The 25253-nt window shown below is 44.3% G+C and overlaps 1 protein-coding gene across 1 annotated transcript in view; it reads right to left on the bottom strand.

Annotated features, from left to right (window-relative positions):
- Nucleotides 1–21991: 21991 nt before the first annotated feature.
- Nucleotides 21992–25253, bottom strand: part of LOC310648210 (phosphatidylinositol 5-phosphate 4-kinase type-2 beta-like) — a gene marked incomplete at its 3' end in the record, with an annotated part of 60560 nt that continues 57298 nt past the window's right edge. Inside the window, exon 7 of the mRNA XM_083375959.1 lies at nt 21992–22075. Within this exon, the coding sequence (XP_083232085.1) occupies nt 21992–22075 (84 nt within the window). The remainder of the gene's footprint in view (nt 22076–25253) is intronic.

Below are 25253 nucleotides of genomic sequence, written 5' to 3'. Positions count from 1 at the left end.
TGAAACTTCATATAGGTGAAACTCGAAAAATTAGAATATCGTGCAAAAGTTCATTTATTTCAGTAATGCAACTTAGAAGGGGAAACTAATATATGAGATAGACCCATTACATGCAAAGCAAGATAGTTCAAGCCGTGATTTGTCATAATTGTGATGATTATGGTGTACAGCTCATGAAAACCCCAAATCCACAATCTCAGAAAATTAGAATATTGTGAAAAGGTGCAATATTCTAGGCTCAAAGTGTCCCACTCTAATCAGCTAATTAAGCCATAACACCTGCAAAGGGTTCCTGAGCCTTTAAATGGTCTCTCAGTCTGGTTCAGTAGGAATCACAATCATGGGGAAGACTGCTGACCTGACAGTTGTGCAGAAAACCATCATTAACACCGTCTATAAGGAGGGAAAGCCTCCAAAGGTAATTGCAAAAGAAGTTGGATGTTCCCAAGAAGAGCCACCACACACAGACAGATCCTGGACATGGGCTTCAAATGTCGTATTCCTTGTCAAGCCGCTCCTGAACAATAAACATCAGAAGCGTCTTACCTGGGCTAAAGAAAAACAGACCTGGTCTGTTGCTCAGTGGTCCAAAGTCGTCTTTTCTGATGAGAGCAACTTTTGCATCTCATTTGGAAACCAAGGACCCAGAGTCTGGAGGAAGAATGGAGAGGCACACACTGCAAGATGCTTGAAGTCCAGTGTGAAGTTTCCACACTCTGTGTTGATTTGGGGAGCCATGTCATCTGCTGGTGTTGGTCCACTGTGCTTCATTAAGTCCAGGGTCAACGCAGCCATCTACCAGGAGATTTTGGAGCACTTCATGCTTCCTTCCGCAGATGAGCTTTATGGGGATGCTGACTTCATTTTCCAGCAGGACTTGGCACCTGCCCATACTGCCAAAAGCACCAAAACATTGTTCCATGACCGTGGGATTACTGTGCTTGATTGACCAGCAAACTCGCCTGACCTGAACCCCATCGAGAATCTATGGGGCATTGCCAAGAGAAAGATGAGAGACATGAGACCGAACAATGCAGAAGAGCTGAAGGCTGCTATTGAAGCATCCTGGTCTTCCATAACACCTCAGTGGTGCCACAGGCTGATAGCTTCCATGCCACACTGCATTGAGGCAGTAATTGCTGCAAAAGGGGCCCAAACCAAGTACTGAGTACATATGCATGCTTATACTTTTCAGAGGTCCGATATTGTTCTATGTACACTCCTTGTTTTATTGATTGCATGTAATATTCTAATTTTCTGAGATTGTGGATTTGGGGCTTTCATGAGCTGTACGCCATAATCATCACAATTATGACAAATCACGGCTTGAACTATCTTGCTTTGCATGTAATGAGTCTATCTCATATATTAGTTTCCCCTTTTAAGTTGCATTACTGGAATAAATGAACTTTTGCACGATATTCTAATTTTTCGACAAGTTAAAAGTGTATTGATAAATGTAACAATGATTTTTTTATTGAGTTGATTTAATCAGAAATGTACTAGCTTGATTAAGGGAAAAAGAGAAGAAATAGTTGATGTTGATGATGTAACCTGAGATCGGTACTAAAGTTTATGCTATTGAATTATTGTTTAACCACGCCACCACATTGCATTTCTAATTTTTCGAGTTTCACCTGTATGTAAAACTAATTGGATAATGTGATTTATGACGTGTAAATAAAAGTGGGAATTGTGTATGATATGATGGGCTTAGGGGAGGATATTTCAGATTCTGGCATCCATCCATGAGTGCCGATGGTGCGTTTCATTATTCAGACTTTTTAGATAAAAAATGCCTGAATTTTGTTTGAACTGTCTCATTAATCAGAACCATGACATCATGCCAGAATCTCCTTTCTTTCAAAGGGGGGTCTTGAGCCCCCGCCACTGTCTCCAGTAAGAGAGATAACCTGGCAAAGATTCAGGGAAGAATCCTCAGGATGGAAAGAGAAAGCCTGGCTCCTGGCAAAACATCTGAAGAGGGAATAATAGACAGCTTGCTGTGGGAAGATGAGTTTGGGCAGATCTCCAACCCTCAGCAGCTAAGTGAGCCTATCTGGTCGTCAGGCTGGAACCACTCCAGTGGAGACTACAGAGGCCTTGAGACTGCGCTGCCAGAGGCCCCAAAAACAGAATAGTGTAGCGATGCCAGACCATCTGCCACTGAGAATTTGGGTGAGTGAAAAATCCTGTCTGCAGACCAGACAGCCTGCCAGCCCCAGAAGTCCCCTGCCAAGCTCTCCAGACACAGAGAGACAGAGGACCCCAGCTTGGGGCCTCTGCAGCAATGGGAGGTTGGGGAACCCCCACAAGGGAAGGCCAACAACCTCTGAGCTTGCCACAGCTAATAGAGGCCTTGCAACAGCTGGGGGTGGTGCAGAAGCCTGGAGATCAGAAGCCGATGGGAGGACAACAGCAAGGGTGGCAGCAGCAGGACCCAAACGTGCAACCCCTGAACATACAGCAGGACCAGTGGGGCCAGCAGCAGTGGGGGCCCTGGCAGCCATTAAATCAACAAGAGTGGGGCCAGGAGCAACTGGAGACACAACAACAGCAGTGGGGGCCCCAGCAACCAATGATGAGCCCAACCTTCAGAGCAACCTTCGATGGGGACCCAGAGAAACTGATTTTCTTCCTCAACCAAGTACGCTCTCACTTGAATCACTGGGCTCACCTCTACCCGGATCCAGTTACTATGGTTGATGTGATTGTGTCCTGTTATGTTCCAGCCTACTACCGGCCCTGCAGAAAAGGCAGGGACAACCCCTTTACAAAAGGCAAAAGGCTGGAAGTAAGCTCGCCAAATTTATTTACACAAAACAGATCAAAAACAGCACTGAGCAAAACAAAATACGAACCACTAAAACAGGAGCTATTCAAACAGTTGCCTTCAGCAAACCAGCCCTCCCACACATACCCCTTTTAAACAGTTCAAGGCGTGGCTTCTCTCTGCCTCCTTCCGAGGTGCCCCATTGCCTTCCTCTGTTTACTCCTGATTGACTGCCTCCTGCGTCGGGCGTCCTTGAACAGGGCCAGCTGTGGGTCATCTTCATCCATGCTGTCAGGCTCACACAGCTGGGTCTGCGTAGTAACCAGATGGGAGGGGCCTGGCTGAGAGCTCTGCGAAGCCTCAGAACTGTCCTCTGCAGGCTCTCCAAACCCCTCCTCCTCCTCCTCCTCTGAATCGTCCGACCCAACTGCCGAACCCACAGGCTGACCCTGAATCACAACACGTCCAGCCTAGAGGGAGAAGCATCTGAATGGTTGAACAATTTATATAATGAGCAAGCCCCTGACTTAGAGGACCCCCTCCTTTTCCTACTAGGGCTGAGGGAAAGATTTGAGGACCCATCCATTTGCCTCAAAGCAGAAGAGCAAATCCACAAGATAAAAGAAGCTGGCCGGCCTGCCCTGGAGTACATGGGGGAGTTTCGAAAGATGGCCGGTCGGATAGAGAGATGGCCTGAGCAATCCATAATTCATCTTTTTAGAGAAGGGTTAGATGACTACCTTTCTCAGGCATGTATCTACCAAGCTGTGCCTGACCAGCTGCATGAATGGTACCAGCAGCGGTGAAATTAGATGTTCAGCTTGCCCACTATAAGAAGCCTCTCCTACCTGAAGCTGAGCCGAGGTCAGAACAACCTGAATGGCAATCACCCCCACAAAACTCTCCAACTACTGTGATGGCTGAAAAACCCAAGCCACCTGTACACCTGGCAATTAAGTGTTTCCGGTGCGCACAGCAGGGACATCGAGCAGCGAAATGCCCAGTCCCCTTCTCCCAACAGCAGAACAGACCAGGACCAGCAGTGAGAAAGAGACCTGCACAGTGGCTAATGGGAGAGAAATCCAACCGGATGACACAGGAACCTGTTGTCCAGGTCACATCCCCCACATGGGAGGATGCCGGAACTCAGACTGCATCCACCCCAGTTCTACCCTCTTTCGACAGCGCTGATGGAGAGAATGACCCAATGGTGAGCCAACACAAACTACCTTTTTTACTACCTGCCAAGCTCATAATCCCTAAATTGGGTACGCAGGCAGATTTAAAGGTGCTAGCTGATTCTGGATGCTCCCAATGCATCATAAGCTTCCCATTTGCCATGAAACTGGGCATACGAGCAAAACTGCTATCCAAACCTGTGAGGTTCAAGCAAGCTGATGGCTCCTTGATGGGAGGGACTTTAGTCACGCAATTAACGGAGCCCCTACGCTTAGAAATAGGTGAGAATTTATTTGCTTCCTGGTGGCCCCTAAAATGACTGGGACTGTGATCTTAGGATTAGCCTGGTTGGACAAATGGAAACCGTTTATCTGGTGGGAGAAAGGAATGAGAACTGTGAGACAACATATAGGGCCTAATCCCCCCATTGATTCAACAGATGTTACAGGGAATTTTAGCCCACCCAATGAGCAAGCGCACATGGCTACCTCACGGCCACCAGGTGAGCTGTTCATCCCCAGCGAGTACCAGGACCTAGCAGAGGCATTTAGTGAGAAAGAATGTGATACCTTGCCTCCTCATCAGCCCAATGATTGTTCCATTGAACTGTTGCCAGGGGCCAAACTTCCATGACCAAGAATGTACACTATGTCCCCCCTTGAAATGGAGGAGATGCAGTGATATGTGGATACAAACCTAGTGAAGGGATTCATTGAATGGGCCAAGTCTACTGTGGGAGCCCCCTATGAGTTGTCAGAAAGCTTTTGAGGATTTAAAAAGATTATTTGCGGCTGAACCAGTCCTAAAGCACCCCTGACCAGGGGAGCCCTTCGTAATTCAAGCAGACGCCAGTGACGTGGCAGTCGGAGCTGTGTTACTACAAAAGAATAAAAGTGGAGTCCTGCAACCTTGTGTCTACACCTCTAAGAAATTCACGGAAGGCGAGAGGAGATGGACAGTGTGGGAGAAGGAGGCCTTTGCAATTAGGTGGGGGCTATTAAACTGGTGACACTATTTAGAAGGGAGCAAGGTGCCTTTTGAAGTATGGACAGATCACAAAAATTTAGAGGCACTAAAAAGTCCCCACAAATTGTCCCCAAAGCAAGTGCGATGGGCACAGTGCTTTAACCGTTTTAACTTTCCTTTAAAGTACATACCGGGAAGAAAAAACTTCCTAGCTGATGTGCTATCCCGACTGCCACAGTACAAAAGTGAACGCCAAGAGGTCTACGAGGCAATTATCCCCTGTTCACAACCTGCTGCACAACTGACACCTCACAAAACCCCTAATCCTGATGATCCAGGAGTGAAGAAAATAAAATGAGAGCTCCTTACCAATCAATGGTTCAAAGATAATCAAACCTCCCTAACATGCAGGGATGATTTGGCATACATGGGGGGAAAATTGTATCTATCTGAAACCCTCTATCTCAAAGACACAGCCATGATGTAAAACAGGCTGGATACTTCAGATATTTAAAAGCTACACCTCATCCGCCGGCAATTTTGGTGGCAGGGGCTAAGAGGAGATGTGGAAAACTATGTCAAGAGTTGTACCATATGTGCCAGCATGAAAAGAATTCCAGGGAAATCTCCTGGGCTACTGCAGTCAGTAGCAGACCCTTCTCAACCATGGGAAGAAATAGCTATGGACTTTATTGTAAACCTACTCAACAGTAGAAGAAATACTGTCATCTGGACTGTGATACCTCAGATGCTACAGTATGTTTCCTACCAACAGACAAACTGGACTAACCTTCTCCCTTTTGCTGATGTGGCCTACAATAATTCTGTTCACAGCAGCACTGGCTACACGCCTTTCAGAGTAGCCACAGGAAAACAGTTCAGCCCGATGCCTGACTACCTTCAGGTGTCCTCTGCTTCCCAGACACTTGACCAATGGGTGAGGGGGTGAGTAGAGGTTTGGAGAAACACGAAAACGGCATTAAAAAAGACTTCTGAAACATAAAAAAAGAGGCTGAGAAAAAGAGGGCTCCCCAAAGAACATTCCAAGTTGGGGAAAAGGTTTATCTGTCAACTAAATATTTACGTCTCAAATTACCCAGCAAGAAATTGGGACTGAAATTCTTGGGGCCTTAATCATCAACCTGGTCACAGTAAAATTGAAACTCCCTATACTTTTGGGAAGGGACGCGGTGGCTCAGTGGGTTAGGACGCTGAGCTTGTCGAACAGATGGTCGGCAGTTTGGCGGGTCGAATCCCGAGTGCCGCGTAACAGAGTGAGCGCCTGTTACTCGTCCCAGCTTCTGCCAACCTAGCAGTTCGAAAGCACGTAAAAATGCAAGTAGAAAAATAGGGACCACTACGGTGGGAAGGTAACAGCGTTCCGTGTGCCTTTGGCATCTAGTCATGCCGGCCACATGACCACGGAGACGTCCTCGGACAAGCGCTGGCTCTTCGGCTTTGAAACGGAGATGAGCACCAACCCCTAGAGTCGGAAACGACTAGCACGCATGTGCGGGGGAACCTTTACCTTTACCTTTATACTTTTGGGAAAAATTCACCCAGTGTTCCATTGTAGCTTACTGAAACCATTTCGAGCCTCCACTTTAAGACCTTCCCCTAGGAAAGCACCTGGACCACTCATAGTAGCGGGTCAGACCCATTATGAAGTGAAACGTATTCTTCACTCTAGAATCTTTAAGGGAAAATTGTAGTACCTAGTACAATGGAAGGGATACCCATTGTCTGAAGCCATTTGGGTGAAATCTAGCGATGTGAAAGCTGACAGACTTATCAAAACGTTTTATAAGAAAGTGGACTTCCGGGTGGCTCTTCAGCGGTGCGGACGGTCGGGATCGACCGCCAGCCCCCCGATCTCGTTAAAGCCACAGAGCAGCGACGATCAGCTTTTCTGCGGCTTGAAAACCCTTCCCCTTGGGTGAAGAGGGGAAGGGGAGCGTTCTGGGTAGGGGTAGAGCTCCCCTAGAGCCCTAGAATATTTATTCTGGGGCTTGAAGGGTGAGAGCTCCCCCGAAGCCCAGAGATACTCCGGATCAGAGGACTTCTCTGCTTTTAAGCATAGCAAGACGCTGAATCCACTCCTGCTGGATTTGATAGTTATCTTGAGCAACTGAAGCAGGCAGAGCGGATGCGGGAGCTGTATAATTAGCAAGTATAAGACTTTAACTCTGGAATCTCAACTTTCTTTCTGTTTTAATGATCGTCTTAAATAGAAGGGGAAGATGGCACCTGAGTGATTCTTTGTAACAAGAATTGAAAGTGCTTGGCTGGTGAGAGACGAAAGTTAATTGGGTGTTAAAATGGCTTCTAAACCACCCAGAGTTTCTACTTCGAGAAGTGTGGGCGCATCACCAATTCAGCAACAGTCTGTATTACAGACTTTGATGCCACCCCCCGCAGCACCTACACCTGCATTGACATTAAAAGATTTACAAGATGCTTTACAACAGGGGTGTCAAACTCAATTTCATTGAGGGCCGCATCAGCATTGCAGTTGCCCTCAGGGGGCCGGGTGGGCGTGGCCAGGGTGGGCGTGGCCTACTGGGTGGGCATGGCCAGCTCTACATCGTTTGCATCAAGGGTGCCTATGGGGGCCTGGGCAGGAGTGGGACAGATCTGAGGGTCTCTGGGCCAGGGCCAAGGCAGTGGGGGCCGTTCCCTCACTGTTTCAAGGATGGTTTCGTGGGCCACATGAAACCACTTCGCGGGCCGGCCCCGGCCCCCGGGCCTTGTGTTTGACATGTCTGCTTTACAAGATGCTTTAAAAAGTCAATCTGAGCAAATACCGTATTTTCCGGCGTATAAGACGACTGGGCGTATAAGACGACCCCCAACTTTTGAGATGATTTTCATGGGTTAAAGTCTTATATGCCAGAAAATACGGGTAAGTAGGAAGTCAGGGCTGCTTCTCAATTAGGTGAAGGTGTCGCGGCCCACGGGCGCGACATTCAGCGGGGGCCCTCTTCGCAGCATGGCGCACGGGCCTCGCCCGTCTCCCCACGGACGCGCCATCCTCGCTACGGGAGCCACCCCCGCCATCCCCGCACGCCACTGACGGAGGCCCACCTCGACTTCTCATGAGCCAGCCTTCTCCCGCACGTCGGCTGCATCTCCCGACCGTCCGACGCCGCCTTAGAGATCGCCCGGCAGCTGGCCAGCGCATGCATGCGCAGGACGCCTCTGCCGGGACTCACCCGATGCCGGCGGGCTCCGCGGCATCCTTGCCCGGGACCGGGCCCGTCTGGGTTGCAGCGAGCCTGGACGCAACGTGGGAGGGGTCATTTGGCGGCGACAGTCGGGCTGAGCGGCGGCTTCAGAATGCGGTGATAGAGGCTGCACCCGTTACACCTACTAGCCTGGCTGGGAACGCGTCGTCGTCAGAGCCCGTGAAGGCTGAAGAGGGGTCCATGGACTGGAGCTGGGAGGGGGCCATGCACGGGTGGGTGATGGGCGGGGTGGGAGGAATGGCGGGCTGCGAGGAGGTGGTCCCGGGGTACAATGGAAGTTTACCTGGCGAGCGGAAGACGCCGGGAGGCAGGGGTGAAGCAGGAGGCATTGTCAGGGAAGGGTGGGGTGGAAAAAGGGAGTGGGCGGGTGTAGGCGTGTATGGGTGGGGTGGGCGGTTTATTTATGAGGAGGCCGTCTTTCGCCATTCTCGAGCGCTGGATTTGTCCGTTTCCACTAACGTCTCTGCTCCCGAGGATTTACTATTTTCCGGCGTATAAGGCGACTGGGCGTATAAGACGACCCCCAACTTTTGAGAAGATTTTCATGCGTTAAAAAGTCGTCTTATACGCCGGAAAATACGGTATCTAAGCAAATGGCAGAGCTTATTGATGAGAAAAATAAGGCAATACGAGAGGATATTTTATTGGCGTTTCAGGGGCTGGCAGCTTGTACTGAGCATCTGGATGAATGTGTGGAAGAAGTAAATCAAAATAATTTGAGATTGGAGGCTAAAATGTCTGAAACAGAGAATAAAATAGATAAGATTGACGATGATGTGGTAATGATACAATACAGAGACATGGAGTTTGCCCTGAGGATAAGAGGTTTGAAAGAGGATTCAAAGGAAAATTTGAAGGAGATTTTAGCAGAAGCTCTGGAACTGATTTTGGGGTGTCAAGCTGAAGATATTATGGTGGATATAGATAAAATATTTCGTGTCAACTCCTGGATTGCCAGGCAAAGAAAATTACCAAGAGATGTGGTAGTTTATTTCACAAAGAGATCAATTAGAAATGTGATTGTTCAAGCTTTTTACAATAACAGATTTAAAGTGGCTGGTCAAGAGGTTTTGATTCTGAAAGAAATTTCTCCAAGAATTTTAAGGAAAAAGCATCTTGCAGTGTGTGCCTCTCCATTCTTCCTCCAGATTCTGGGTCCTTGGTTTCCAAATGAGATGCAAAAGTTGCTCTCATCAGAAAAGAGGACTTTGGACCATTGAGCAACAGAGCAGGTCTGTTTTTCTTAAGCCCAGGTAAGACGCTTATGACGTTGTTTGTTGTTCAGGAGCGGCTTGACAAGAGGAATACGACATTTGAAGCCCATGTCCACGATCCGTCTGTGTGTGGTGGCTCTTGATGCACTGACTCCAGCCTCAGTCCACTCCTTGTGAAAGTCCCCAACACTTTTGAATGGCCTTTTCCTCACAATCCTCTCCAGGCTGTGGTCATCCCTGCTGCTTGTGCACCTTTTTCTTCCACACTTTTCCCTTCCACACAACCTTCTATTAATGTGCTTTGATACAGCACTTTGGGAACATCCAACTTCTTTTGCAATTACCTTTTGAGGCTTTCCCTCCTTATGGAGGGTGTCAATGATGGTTTTCTGCACAACTGTCAGGTCAGCAGTCTTCCCCATGATTGTGATTCCTACTGAACCAGACTGAGAGACCATTTAAAGGCTCAGGAACCCTTTGCAGGTGTTATGGCTTAATTAGCTGATTAGAGTGGGATACTTTGAGCCTAGAATATTGCACCTTTTCACAATATTCTAATTTTATGAGATTGTGGATTCGGGGTTTTCGTGAGCTGTAAGCCATAATCATCACAATTATGACAAATCACGGCTGGAACTATCTTGCTTTGCATGTAATGAGTCTATCTCATATATTAGTTTCCTCTTTTAAGTTGCATTACTGAAATAAATGAACTTTTGCACGATATTCAAATTTTTCGAGTTTCATCTGTACAACTCAAGAATTTACTTATAGTGAAGCAGTGGGAGGTGCGCGACCAAAGAGGCAGGTACGTGAGGATCTGCAAGACGCGCTCCAAAAGCTTCATGTCGCAAAAGATGGCAACAAAGTTTCTAACTTGGAATGTTAATGGTTTAAATTCACTGCAAAAGAGAAAGAAAATATTTCAGTATTTGAAACAATTTAAAAATGATGTTACATGTTTGCAAGAGACGCATATTCGTGTATGTGATCAAAAATATTTGATAAATTCTAGATTGGGTACTCAGTTTATTGCATCTGCTTCAGAAAAGAAGAATGCAGTAGTTATCTATATGAAGAAGGATTTATCAGCTAATTTAATTGAAGCAGATAACCAAGGAAGATATATTATAATTGAAGTTTTAATAGAAGGGCAGAAAATACTTTTAATTGGACTATATGCACCTAATCAACAGCAAGGAGAATTTTATAAATTTTTACATAATAAAATAATTCAGTGGGATTATAAATTTTGTATTTTGATGGGAGACTGGAATGGAGTGCTGGATACGCAGAAAGAAAAAAGGACCTTTTAAAAGCACACCAAATCATGCTAGATTGCCTAAATCTTTTTTTGATATGAAAGATGATTTGGAATTGAGAGATGTCTGAAGAGAACGAAATTATTTTAGCAATTAAACGACAGCCATTTATTATAAAAACTTACAAATAGAAATGGTGGAACCTCTAAAAGAATTATTTAGAACAATTCAGTCTGGAGGAGAAGTGCCTCCTTCGTGGAAAACAGCTTTTATAACGTTAATTCCAAAGGAAGATCCAAGATCTTACTCAAACTAAAAATTACAGACCAATATCACTTTTAAATACTGAATATAAGATATTTGCTAAAATCTTAGCAAATAGATTACTGAAGGTTATGCAGCAAAAGATTCATAGTGATCAAACAGGATTTATAAGTGGTAGACAAATGAAAAATAACGTGAGACATATTGTAAATTTATTAGAATTTTTGGAAAAAAATAATCAAGTCCCTGCAGCGCTGATTTTTTTGGATGCTGAAAAGGCCTTTGATCAATTGAATTGGCAATTTTTATTTAAAGTATTGGAGAAGATGGAGTTTGGGGATAGGTTTTTACAACCTATTAGGGCAATATATCAGAAACAAACAGCTCAAATAATAATTAATGGTAGTTTAACAGAGGCTTGTAAAATTGAAAAGGGTACACGACAGGGATGTCCGTTGTCACCTTTGTTGTTTAACATTGGAAATATTATTGATCAAGATACATGATTCAAATAAGATAAAGGAAATTAAAATAAATGATCAAGATTATAGATTAAGGGCGTTTGCGGGTGACTTGGTTATTACATTAACTCAACCGACTTTGTCGGTTGTAGACTTGATGGAGATAATTTTGCAATATGGAAAAGTTTCTGGATTTAATATAAATAGGCAAAAAACTAAAATACTGTCTAAAAATATGACTATAGAACAAAAGGAAGTCCTAGAAAAATTAACAGGATTTGAAATTGTTAAAAAGATTAAATATTTAGGGTTTTTTTTGGAAAAAATACCGATATAAGTTAAATTATAAAATACCAATCTGGGCAATACCTAAACACGCAATAGAAAATATAAGTGTGGGATTTAAACATGATGTGACTACATATAAATAAATTCTTAGAATGGAATGTAATAATAAACCTTTATTGTCAAAGTACAACATGTGTACATTGAGATTAGCTGAGCCTCCCCCCCGTGCTCTCTCCCCCCAACACACAGTGACAACAAACCCTCCATCCTACCACACCATGTGAACCAACTACACCACACACCGGCCTCCCAAGTCAATTCTGCATACGTTCACAGAGATTATGTCCCATTTAAAAGCCTAACAGCCCACGGATAAAAGCTATTTTTCAGCCTGTTGGTACGGCTGGCTATATTCCTATATCTCCTACCGGATGGTATGAGAGTAAAGAGATACCGTCCAGGGTGTGAGTCATCCCTGAGAATCTTCCTCACTCTTCCAAGGCAACGAGCCCTGGCGATGTCATCCAGTGGTGTCAGGGAACACCCCACAATGTCTTGTGCTATGCTCACTACCCTCTGTAATACTTTCCTGTCCGCGGCTGTCAGACCAGCATACCAAACCACAATGCCATACGACAGGACACTCTCTATAGTAGACCGGTAAAAGAGGGTCATTAGCCGTTGTTCTACCCTGTTCTTCCGCAAGACCCTAAGAAAGTGAAGCCTCTGTTGGGCCTTTCTAGCCACCTGGGTTGTGTTAACTTTCCAGGTCAGATCTTCACAGAGTTAGACTCCCAGAAATTTAAAGGAGGAAACTCTCTCTACACAGTCCTCCCCGATGTAAAGTGGGGCAGGTTCCTCCTTTTTTCTCCGGAAGTCTAACACCATCTCTTTCGTCTTGCCGATGTTTAGGTGCAAGTTGTTGTTACTACACCATATGGATAGTTTTTGTACCTCCGCCCTGTATGCTGTCTCATCCCCACCTGTAATAAGACCCACCACAGTTGTATCATCTGCGAACTTGATTATCGCAGTGGATGGGTCAGATGATACACAATCATAAGTGCAAAAAGAGTACAGGTAGGGGCTAAGCACACAGCCCTGTGGCGTGCCGGTGCAAAGCTTCAGGGGGGTGGACAAAGCAGACCCGACCCTCACTGTTTGTAACCAATCCCTAAGAAAGTCTTGAATCCAATCGCGGATGGCGGGGGAGAATTTCAAGTCAGTCAGCTTCTCGATGAGAATGCTCGGCAAAATGGTGTTGAAATTGCCATTGTATGGCAATTAAAGTCGTTTAATATTTTAAAAGAAGAAAAAAATAGTTCAGACCTGGTTTCAGTATGGGCAGTTACAAGCTAGATGGAAAGAAGACCACAAAATTGGCATTTCGACAACTGATGAAAATTTGGTAAAACAAATCAGAGATCAAAGTCAAGCGCATATAAGAAGGATATATAATGCATTGATAGAAATTGATTCAGAAATGGAACTTGTTAAAGATTGTATGATAAAATGGGCCCAGAATTTTCAGGAGCCAATAACGATGGATATTTGGGGGAAAAATTGGGTCAGAAATGTAAAATTCACACAGGCACAAAATTTAAGAGAGAACTTTTATAAAATGTTTCATAGAAGGCATTTAGATCCAAAAAAATTAGCATGTATGTATCCAAATTATCAGCCTAAATGTTGGAGGTGTGGTTGTGATGATGCAATGTATTATCATATATGGTGGACTTGCAAAAAAGTTAAAGCTTTTTGGATTAAAATTTGGTGGAATATGCAGAAAATATTTAAGAAAAAGATAAGGTTTTCTCCACAGTTATTTCTGTTGAGTATTATTACAGATTGTACTGTTATAGAAACCAAATTGATGTTGAATTTAATAACGGCAGCAAGACTTTTGGTATCTCAATATTGGAAGAAGGAGGATCTGCCTACAACAGAAGAGTGGACTTTAAAAGTTTCAAACCTGGCAGAAATGGCAAAAATCTCCGCCTATTTGAAAGAACAATTGCAACAGAGATATATTTTGGAATGGAGAAGATAGATCGATTATATTCAGAATAAATATGGGACTAAAAAGTTTCATTTAGCATATGAATAAGTATTAGTATTATAAGATGTATTATTATTTAGTTATTAGTATTTAGTTATCTAGTTATGTTTAAGGGGAGTTAAAGTGCGATAGAATTTTAAGTGTTTTTTTTAGTCAGTTAGCTTATTTTAGCTTAAGTTTGTAAAAGTTAATACCCTGTATTCAGCTCTGGGAAGTCCGGGGGGGAGGGGGAGGGAGGGTAAGTGGGGGGGGAGGGGGAGGGAGGGAGTTTATGTTTTTAAAATGTATTTTAAAACTTTTTAATTAAAAAAATGTTTTATAAGAAACACCCCAACAAACCAAAAGCCAGCTCCTAACTTTTGTTTGTTTACATTACAGGATCTGTTCTTTTTGTAAGGGGGGGCGGATGTCAGTGGTGCAAACATTGACGTGTTTTTGCACTGACAATATAAGAGGCAGCCTTTTGTTTAAACTGCTTCACTTTGCATCACAGAAGGGAGGGAAATGTCAAACTGCTATTTTGAGAACATTAGAAATAGCCGCGCACAGAAAGGGAAGTGAAACTTCATATGTAAAACTAATTGGATAATGTGATTTATGACGTGTAAATAAGGGTGGGAATTGTGTATGATACGATGGGCTTAGGGGAGATTTCAGATTCTGGCATCCATCCATGAGTGCCGATGCTGCGTTTCATTATTAAGATTTTTTAGATAAAAAATGCCTGAATTTTGTTTGAACTGTCTCATTAATCGGAACCATGACATCCAGTTGGTATCTTATGGCAGTAGTCTCCTCCTCCTCCTCCATGCTGGACTCGTGATATGTCTTCAAAACGGGTTTGCAGAGCTTCCAAGAATAAACCGGCGTTGGCCAGTTCACTGGCATGGTCGCTGTATAGATCCACTGCCCATTCCGCGACTTCACCTTGTAACCCTGCAGTGATCGTCACTACCAATGCCCACTGGGACGGATAAAAGCGAGCATATTGGTCTACGTGGCTGATGACCTGGCATAAGAACATCACCAAACAGTCCGGGTCCCCATCAAATGTCGTCTTCAACGGTGGAGGACTCCAGGCCATCCCTTGGCCCCATGCAACCTAGACCCTGCAGGGTGTCAACCGCAGGTGGAGAGTGCTGTTCCCCAGGCCCCACCCCCCATTGGGCCAAGGATCCAGTCGCTGGACCCGGGTGCCTGGTGGGGGCTCTGCCTGGATCCATCAGTGACCTGCCTTCCCATGCAGCCCATTGTTGTCCTGTTGGTATGCCCAGGGTAGGGCCCCTCACTGGCAGCGTGTCAGGAGCATGGCTGGCCCCTGCCCTCAACTTCAGGCTGGCCAGACGGAACTGGATTGGCCCTGACTGGGTTGGCTGTGTCTGTGTCCGTGTCCATGAAGCCATCTCAGGTCCCGCCTCCCACCTCGGCCATGAGGGGGGTACCTGGAACCCGGTCTCACAAACCAGTCCCTCAGAACATCCAGTGTACGTCGCCTAGGTGCTGTGGAATAGCTCCAGTCCCCGTTGTCGTGATCCATCAGACGCCTCTCCCTCCACTCCATCATGGGGCCCACGGCACCCAGTGTGTGTACGGGGTCAGCAGCCAAGCCGGTGACAGCTGAACTGTGCCACCATTCTCCTGAGAGCCCTGCATCCTGTGCCACCCCTGGAGCCATCTGGGTATTGCTCACTGGACCTGCAGGTCGAGCCTCACGCACTTTGGGCCGCACCACTGGCTGAGTGTCTTCATTCCCCTCAACAGGATTTGGCACGGTCACCTCAGCTGGCTCTCCTCCATCTCCCACAGGTGCCACCTCTTGTGTACCCTCAGCCATTCCGAGTAAGCACAAGGGTAATGGGGAGGGATAAATAAAAGATGAGCGCTGACTTTCTGTCCCCATCCTTACCAGCCCCGATCCCCCCAAAAGGCAAATGATGGTCGACAAGGCAGCTGGCAAAGCAGGAACATTCTAACCAGCGTTTAATGGCAAACAAAGTCAGTGCTGGGAGTGATCTTCTCCCAGCGCTTTACATACAGTCAGTCCTCTCAGCTCCACCCCCCATCCAGCTAACCAGCATCCAGCTAGCATCTTCAAAAGCGGCAACCACGCCCCTGGATCCTTCCTCCGGCTTGCTATGCAGTCCCCTGCATCCATTTCCACGCCAATCAGCTTTTTGTCAGCAGCGCGGCCACTCAGTTGTTCAGTGGCGTAGCAGTGCAGGTAAAACAGCCCCTTCTCTTTCCCTGGGTGCCGTTCTTGCTGTTGGGGCTCCAGCGCCAGGCGGCTGATTCGGAGTCAAGCCAGGAACTCCCTGGGCGTTCGGCATCGTTTCCAGACTAGTGCTGCGCCGAGAAGCCTCCCAGCTGTTCATCGGTCGAGCGAGGGATTCCCCGGGTTTTCAGCGTCGTCATCAGCCTGGCGCCAAGCTGCAGAGCCTCACGGCAGTCTCCCTCCCCCTTCCCTCAAATGGCAAGCCCACAGGGCTTGACAGACGCTTTTGCAGATCGTTGGGCATTGCTGACATGGCGTCACTTCTTGGAAGGGGGGGAATACCTTTTGAGGTATGGACTGATCACAAAAATTTGGAGGCTCTGAAAGCCCCCCGTAAATTATCTCCGAAGCAAGTTTGGTGGGCTCAGTACTTCAACCATTTTGATTTCACTATAAAATATTATCCTGGGGGTAAGAACCTTTTGGCTGATGTATTATCTAGAATGCCCCAGTTCAAGAGCCACCGAGAGGAAGTAATTAACTCCATTATTCCTCAGACGCAATCCACTTCTCAAATTAACAACCAGATCACAGACATAGAGACCTGCTCCTGGTCCTGACAATCGCTCACTAAAGGAATTGAAGAAGTTAGAGATTGGTGCCTGGTTTAAAGATAACAAATCTATTTTAACCCTAAGGTGGGGACTAGCTTGGAAAGGTTCCAGGTTATACCTCTCAGATGGCTTCAGACTCCAAGCATTGCAATGGAGTCATGACGCTAAGCAAGTGGGTCACTTTGGATTTTTAAAGACATTGCATCTGGTGTGGAGGCAATTTTGGTGGCCAGGAATGAAAAAAGACATTGAGTGTTCTGTTAAGAGTTGTGCCACCTGAGCTGCCATGAAGATGTGTCCTGGAAAACCCTCAGGATTATTGCAACAAGTTGCTGACCCTTCCCAGCCTTGGGAGGAGATAGCCATGGATTTTATCGTGGAGTAACCTGAGAGTAAGGGAAACACTCTAATATCGACTGTGATTGATCTATTTTCCAAACAGGGACATTTCATCACTTGCTTGGCGCTTTCCTCTTCCCAGAAGCTAACCAAGCTGTTTTTGAAACACATATACCGACTTCATGGTGCCCCAAACCAGATTATTTCTGACAGAGAGGTCCAGTTTACTGCAAAATTCTGGAGGAAGTTTGTTAAACTGATTGGGTCTTCCCAGTGGCTGTCATCAGCTTTTCATCCGAATACTAATGGAGCTGCTGAGAAAGCTAACGCAATGGTGGAACAATACCTCAGATGTTATGTAAATTACCAGCAGACTAATTGGGCTGACCTCTTGCCTTTTGCAGAGGTAGCCTACAACAGTACTGTGCACAGTAGCACTGGTCTCACCCCATTCAAAATAGTGACGGGTCGAGATTTTGTGCGCATGCCTGAGTTCCCACAGGAGCCTCCTATTTCCCAGACTTTGGATGAATGGGTGACATCTTTCCAGCGGGGTTGGATAAATGTGAAGAAGGCATTGACCAAGGCCACCAAGGTATACAAGGAGCAAGCAGACAAACGATGCCCGAGTTCCCACAGGAGCCTCTCACTTCCCAGACTTTGGATCAATGGGTGACATCTTTCCAGGGGGGTTGGGTGAATGTGAAGAATGCATTGTCCAAGGCTACCAAGGTTTACAAGAAGCAAGCAGATAAGCGACGCTCCCCTCAGAAACATTTTTATGTTGGACAATTAGTTTATCTTTCAACGAAATATTTAAGGTTAAAGCTACCCAGTAGAAAATTGGGTCCAAAATTCCTTGGTCCTTTTCCCATCTCTAAGATCATAAACCCCGTCACAGTGGAATTGAAACTTCCACGGTTGTTTGTAAAAGATCACCCTGTGTTTCACTGCAGTGTATTAAAACCTGTGTCAGAATCCTCTTTAAGACCTGTCCCAAAGGAGCCACTGGGTCCCGTAGTTGACGCATTATGAAATCAAACAAATTCTTGATTCTAGATCGTGTAAGGGAAAGTTACAGTACCTCATTCAGTGGAAAGGCTACCCCCTTCAGAAGCTACCTGGGTGAAATGTACAAATGTGAAAGCGGATAGATTAATAAAAAAGTTTTATGATAAATACCCTTACAAGCCTCGAGGGAATACTTAACCTGCTTTTTGTTTCCCCTACAGGAGACTCTTTCGGAGAGGGGCAGACTGTCAACTCTACAAATGAGCATGGCTGTAGCCATTTTCCCTATTCATTTTCAGTTGCCATATAGAACAGAGGGAGGGGAGTTGCCCATGTGCTTCACTAGTCTAAATAATCTTTTGTCCCATGGGAACCAAGGTCATTGGCTGCTCCCGAGACTGCAGGGTGGGCATTGCGTAAAACAGGGCTTTTCAACCTTTTCACCCATTGTACCACTTTTAGGATATGGCAACATCAGAGTACCAGCAGTCGCCTAGCAAGGTGTCAAAAACTTGATGACCAAAAAAAAGGAAAAAAGTGATGAATTAGAGGTAGTCCTCGACTTACAACAGTTAGCTTAGTGACTGTTCGAAGTTACAATGGCACTGAAAAAGTGCCCCCTTCAAGCTACAGCCGAGCAAGACACCTGCCTGCGCACCTAGCAGCACTCTTCATCCTCTCTGATGTTTTCATTGTTGTGAGCATTTCTGTTGAGGATTGGCAGCAGGGGTGGGGTGGGGGTGTTTGTTTTTTATTCCCCCCATCTGCTAGGTGGTTGCACCAGGTTTTGGTCACTTTACATGACCCTGGGACATTTTGAGTGTTATAAATATGAATCAGTTGCCAAGCATCTGAATGTAAATCACAAGGCCCTGGAAATGCTGCAACATTCCAGCTGATCGGCCCTTCTTCTGGGCTCAGCAGAAGCTCCAGGCTCAGCACTGAGCTCCAGCTGGAGCCTGGCGCTGATCCTGGCGCTTCAGCTGAGCCCTGACAGCTCCAGCCATCTCTCGCTCAGGCTTGTGTGGTGTTACCACCGTTTCAACTCATTCCCCTCCCCCGCTACCACTTTTCTAGGATGGTCGCGTACCACCTGCCAGGTGCCAATGTACCACAGGTTGAAAAGCCCTGGTGTAAAAAGCCCGCCGAGAAGATGTATTGGGGAACGTAGTTGCTTGCATAGTTTTAGGGGAGGGATTTTTTAACTTTATATTGGGGAATTGTTACATCTGTCTCCAGACTTGGTTTCACTTTTGACGTGCCGATACTTTGTAACTAAGAAACATGTTCTTTGAATAACACAGCTGTCCTTGACACTAAGATAAGGCACTGAATACAACTCTTCAGGAGAAATTTGCAAGCCTCGGAGTTCTGCTTTATTTGTCTTTGTCAGAACCATGACACTACACCAAACTGACTCCTTCACCAATTGGGTGATTAGAAAACATATTTCTTGCTCTTGAAAAGGCTGTCCCTATGCTTATAGGATTAACGTCAGGTTCAGACTTCAGTCACTTATACCAGGGGTCCCCAACCCGATACGTGGACCAGTACTGGGCTACGGTATGCCAGCAACTGGTCTGCACAAACAAGCAAAGCCCCATCCGTGGGATGCAGGCAGCACACAAAACCACGCACTCTCTGGTCCGTGGAAAAAACTTTTTCCACAAAACCAGTCCCTGGTGCCCAAAAGGTTGGGGACCTCTGATTTATGCCATCTTCATCCTACCCCATTGGCTGTCTATATTGCTTATGGTCCATCAGTGCAATAGTATTCTAATGCTTTTATTCTGTAAAGTTTAGAAGCCGTGTTGCCCAACCTCTGATATTGCAGAAAGACAACAAAAACAATGATTGAACAACTTTCCTTATTAAAAAGGAAAGATGGGTTCACACAATATAGTTAACTGGGACAGTTAAGGGCCTAGTGTGTTGTGGGATCACAGTAATTGTTAGTAACTGGGGCAAGACAAGGACAAGTTTTAACTCATATTCTATTTTATGTTCATTAACTACCCAAATCGGCTGGCACAATACATTACGCTGTCAAAAAATTAGGCTATCACTAATAAATATTATAATACTATAACAATAAAGAAGGATTTTCATCCCCTGAGCAGAGAGACACTCATACGTGGCTTGCACCAGGCCTCCCCCACCCCCGGGGTATCCTGTGCTCCTTACCTTACCATGCTGCCTCTCCACTCAGGGGATGAAAACCCTGCTTGGATTTTGGCTCCCTCTCATCTCTGGGAGCTAGCTGAAAGAGCTCCCTGCTGAAGGATTTCAGTTCCGTGCCTGCTTGGATTGCCAAAATCCAAGCAGGCAGAGAGCTGAAATCCTTTGGCAGGCAGCTCTTTCACCCAACCCCCAGAGATGAGAGGGAGTCCTTTGGGCAGGTGGCAGCAGCTTGCAAGCTCCCCTGCTGGCTTTCCTATTTACTTTCTGGGGAAGCTGGCAGAGAAGATTGCAAATTGTGATCATATGATTGCAGGGCACTTGGCAACCAGTCATAAATGCGAACAGGTTGCCAAGCATCCAGATCATGATAATGTGACCACAGAGGGTGTTGCAACTTTTGCAATGGTTGGAAGTGCTTTACAGGCCATAAAGCACCGTTTCCAAGGCCATTATTAATATGAAGTGCTGCTAAGCAAACAGTCATAAGTTGAGGACTAACTGTAAGGGAGAAAAGCCAAAAGAAAAAATGCTCTTTAAACTGCCTTTGGTTCACGTTTGCAGTGTTTGTGTTGCTCTCAGTCCCAACAGGAGGAATCTCTGAGGAAATGTATGCTGAGGAGTCTCAGAGGGAAGCAAACCCACTGGTAAGCTTTTGTGTATAACTGGAGAGCCACAATCAATGCTTGCATGTTTAAATGTATGCCTGGGCATATATGTGTATAGGTGAGAAATGGAAGGAGAGAGGATATCCACTTTTGACTGATGTTTCCTTTTCTGATAATCTTTGATATGAATTTCCCCAACACTTAAACACTAAAAGGCTAGCCCACCTTGACATTGAACACTCTACTCCCAAACAAGAGTTTAAGCCATACAGCAGAATAAACAGATGTTTATTTTGATAAACATCTTAAAACTCATTGTTTTAAGCACTAATTAATAGTTTTATTTTAATATTATGCCAAACTGCTAATTTATGTATTTATTTCCAGATTCTATTAAACTTTGAAGTTTTTATATGATTTTGATTATCAAATGCAGCCTACTTTTAAAATATGCAGCTGCTTTTTAAAACTTAAAAATAAATGATTTATTGAAAAAAGAATGCAAATATATGATATGAAAGATAGGAACATAATCATTATATGCTCTTTCCTAATTCTACCTATACAGGTGAAACTCGAAAAATTAGAATATCGTGCAAAAGTTCATTTCTTTCAGTAATGCAACTTAAAAGGGGAAACTAATATATGAGATAGACTCATTACATGCAAAGCAAGATAGTTCAAGCCGTGATTTATCATAATTGTGATGATTATGGCGTACAGCTCATGAAAATCCCAAATCCACAATCTCAGAAAATTAGAATATTACATGCAATCAATAAAACAAGGAGTGTACATAGAACAATATCGGACCTCTGAATAGTATAAGCATGCATATGTACTCAGTACTTGGTTTGGGCCCCTTTTGCAGCAATTACTGCCTCAATGCGGTGTGGCATGGAAACGATCAGCCTGTGGCACTGCTGAGGTGTTATGGAAGACCAGGATGCTTCAATAGCGGCCTTCAGCTCTTCTGCATTGTTCGGTCTCATGTCTCTCATCTTTCTCTTGGCAATGCCCCATAGATTCTCTATGGGGTTCACGTCAGGCGAATTTGCTGGCCAATCAAGCACAGTAATCCCACGGTCATTGAACCAGGTTTTGGTGCTTTTGGCAGTGTGGGCAGGTGTCAAGTCCTGCTGGAAAATGAAGTCAGCATCCCCATAAAGCTCATCTGCGGAAGGAAGCATGAAGTGCTCCAAAATCTCCTGGTAGATGGCTGCGTTGACCCTGGACTTAATGAAGCACAGTGGACCAACACCAGCAGATGACATGGCTCCCTAAATCAACACAGACTGTGGAAACTTCACACTGGACTTCAAGCATCTTGCACTGTGTGCCTCTCCATTCTTCCTCCAGACTCTGTGTCCTTGGTTTCCAAATGAAATGCAAAAGTTATATTCTAAAGAAAATATACAAGCTTTAGATATAGACAAGTATTTACAGGGAGCTCATTTTCCAAGACTTTCACAAGAACAACAATTTGAGATGAACTGCCCAATTACATCAGAAGAAATTTCTTTAGTTATTAAACAGTTGAAACTGGGCAAGGCTCCGGGAACGGATGGATTAACAGCAATCTACTATAAAAAGTTGTTGCCTGAAATGATTGAACCCTTAAAGATTTTGTTTAATGAAATTCAGACTGGAGGTGTAGTTCCTCCATCATGGAGGACAGCTTTTGTATCGTTGATTCCAAAGGAGGATCAAGACCTTACTCAACCTAAAAATTATAGACCTATATCACTTTTAAATACAGATTATAAGATTTTTGCTAAAGTATTGGCCAATAGATTAATGCAAGTTTTGAAACAAATGATTCATAGTGATCAATCGGGATTCATATCTGGGAGGTATATGAAATATAATGTAAGACAAATTGTTAACCTGCTTGAATACTTGGATAAGAACAACCAAGTCCCCGCAGCATTGATATTTTTGGATGCAGAGAAAGCCTTTGACCAATTGAATTGGCAATTTTTATTAAGAGTTGTTGAGATGAATTTTGGAGAAGGTTTTCTACATGCTATTAAAGTTATATATCAACAACAAACTGCACAAATTATAGTTAAATAGACCTTTAAAATTGAAAAAGGTACAAGACAGGGTTGCCCCCTATCACCATTATTGTTTGTTTTAACATTAGAGATTTTATTAATCAAAATTCGAGAGTTCTCTATGATAAAGGGAATTAAAATAAAACAGAATGATTATAGATTGAGAGCTTTCGCTGATGACTTGGTTGTGACAGTATCCCAACCGTTACAGTCGGTTATAGATTTGATGGAAATTATAACTCAGTATGGTAAGGTTTCTGGGTTTAAGGTGAATAGTAATAAGACCAAGATATTATCTAAGAACATATCTATGAGTGAAAGGGATATGTTATCAAAATTAACAGGTTTTGAAATAGTGAAGAAGGTTAAATATTTAGGAGTATATATTGCAGCCTCAAATGTAAAATTGTATAAGAATAATTATGAAATTGTATTATGATGCGGTTGCCTTGACGTGGGTTAGTGATTGGCTTAATTTAACTAACAAGAGAATACTTCATCTTGAGGGATGGGATTTGGTATATGGATGGCATGCATATTTGCTTTACGATAAGAAGGTGGACAGGGCTTTTAAATCCCATATTCTTAGAAGTGCTTTATTGCGTGTCTGGAAAAAGTATTATTATAAGTTAAATTATAAAATACCGATTTGGGGAATTCCTGGACACGCGATAGAGGGCGTATCTATGGGAGTGAGTATGGATATGGTTTCTTATAAGGAACTACTTAGATTGCAAGGGACTGATTGGCAACTTAAATCATTAGAGGAGTTAAGACAAGAAAACATAAGTTACTCTTGGTTTCAATATACCCAACTGAAAGTTAGGTGGAAGTCAGATCAAAAGGTTGGCATCACAATTACAGATCAAAATTTAGTAAAACAAATTAGAGATTTAAATTGTGCACATATAAAGAGGATATATAATGCTTTAATTGAATTGGATTCGGAAACGGAACTGGTTAAAGACTGTATGATAAAGTGGTCACAAAATATTGAGGAACCAATTTCGTTGGACACTTGGGAGATAATTTGGGTTAGAAATGTTAAATTTACTCAGGCTCAAAATTTAAGAGAAAATTTTTATAAAATGTTTTATAGATGGCATCTAGATCCCAAGAAGTTGTCCAACATGTATCCTAATTTACAGTCTAAATGTTGGAGATGTGGTAGTTTAGAAGCTACCTATTTTCACATATGGTGGACTTGTAGAAATATAAAAGCTTTTTGGATTAAAATTTGGTGGAACATTCAAAAGATTTTTAAGAGAAAGATAAAGTTTTCTCCGCAATTGTTTTTATTGGGTATTGTTGTAGATTGTGATGTTAAAGAAACTAACTTGATGTTGAACATGATAACAGCAGCACGGTTACTGGTGGGACAATATTGGAAGAAGGATAGTTTGCCCACTATAGAAGAATGGGTGTTTAAAGTTTCGAATCTTGCAGAAATGTCTAAGATTTCTGCTTATTTGAAAGATCATTCACAGGAAAGATATATTTCAGTTTGGAGGAGATGGATAAATTATATTCAGAACAAATATGGGGCTAAAAAGTTCCATTTAGCTTATGAGTAGATTTTAGTGGGATATTGTTATTGGTACTTTGTTTGTAGTTATGTTAAAGGGGAGTTAAAGCACATTATGAATTTGGTTAATTGTATATTATGCATAAGGGACGCGGTGGCTCAGTGGGTTAGGACGCTGAGCTTGTCGATCGGAAGGTCGGCAGTTTGGCGGGTCGAATCCCAAGTGCCGCGTAACAGAGTGAGCACCTGTTACTCGTCCCAGCTTCTGCCAACCTAGCAGTTCGAAAGCACGTAAAAATGCAAGTAGAAAAATAGGGACCACTACGGTGGGAAGGTAACAGCGTTCCGTGCGCCCTTGGCGTCTAGTCATGCCGGCCACATGACCACGGAAACGTCCTCGGACAAGCGCTGGCTCTTCGGCTTTGAAACGGAGATGAGCACCGGCCCCTAGACTCGGAAACGACTAGCACGCATGTGCGGGGGAACCTTTACCTTTATATTATGCATAATTTTTATTTAGAATATGATTATTGTAACTATAATCCTGTATTTAGCTCTGGGAAGTGGGGGGGGGAAGTGGGTGGGTTTGGGGTGGGAGGGATTTGGGGATATATTGTAAAATTTTGTTCTTGTAAAACTCTTTAATGAAAAAAAACAAAAAAAAACAAAAGTTGCTCTCATCAGAAAAGAGGACTTTGGACCACTGAGCAACAGACCAGGTCTGTTTTTCTTCAGCCCAGGTAAGACACTTCTGACCTTGTTTGTTGTTCAGGAGCGGCTTGACAAGAGGAATACGACATTTGAAGCCCATGTCCAGGATCTGTCTGTGTGTGGTGGCTCTTAATGCACTGACTCCAGCCTCAGTCCACTCCTTGTGAAAGTCCCCAACACTTTTGAATGGCCTTTTCCTCACAATCCTCTCCAGGCTGCGGTCATCCCTGCTGCTTGTGCACCTTTTTCTTCCACACTTTTCCCTTCCACACAACTTTCTATTAATG

Source organism: Vipera ursinii (assembly GCF_947247035.1).
Source record: "Vipera ursinii genome assembly, chromosome: W".
In the NCBI taxonomy this organism is placed as follows: domain Eukaryota; kingdom Metazoa; phylum Chordata; class Lepidosauria; order Squamata; family Viperidae; genus Vipera; species Vipera ursinii.
The sequence above is the reverse complement of the archived record's forward strand: the minus strand, read 5'-3'. Positions and strand labels throughout refer to the sequence as shown.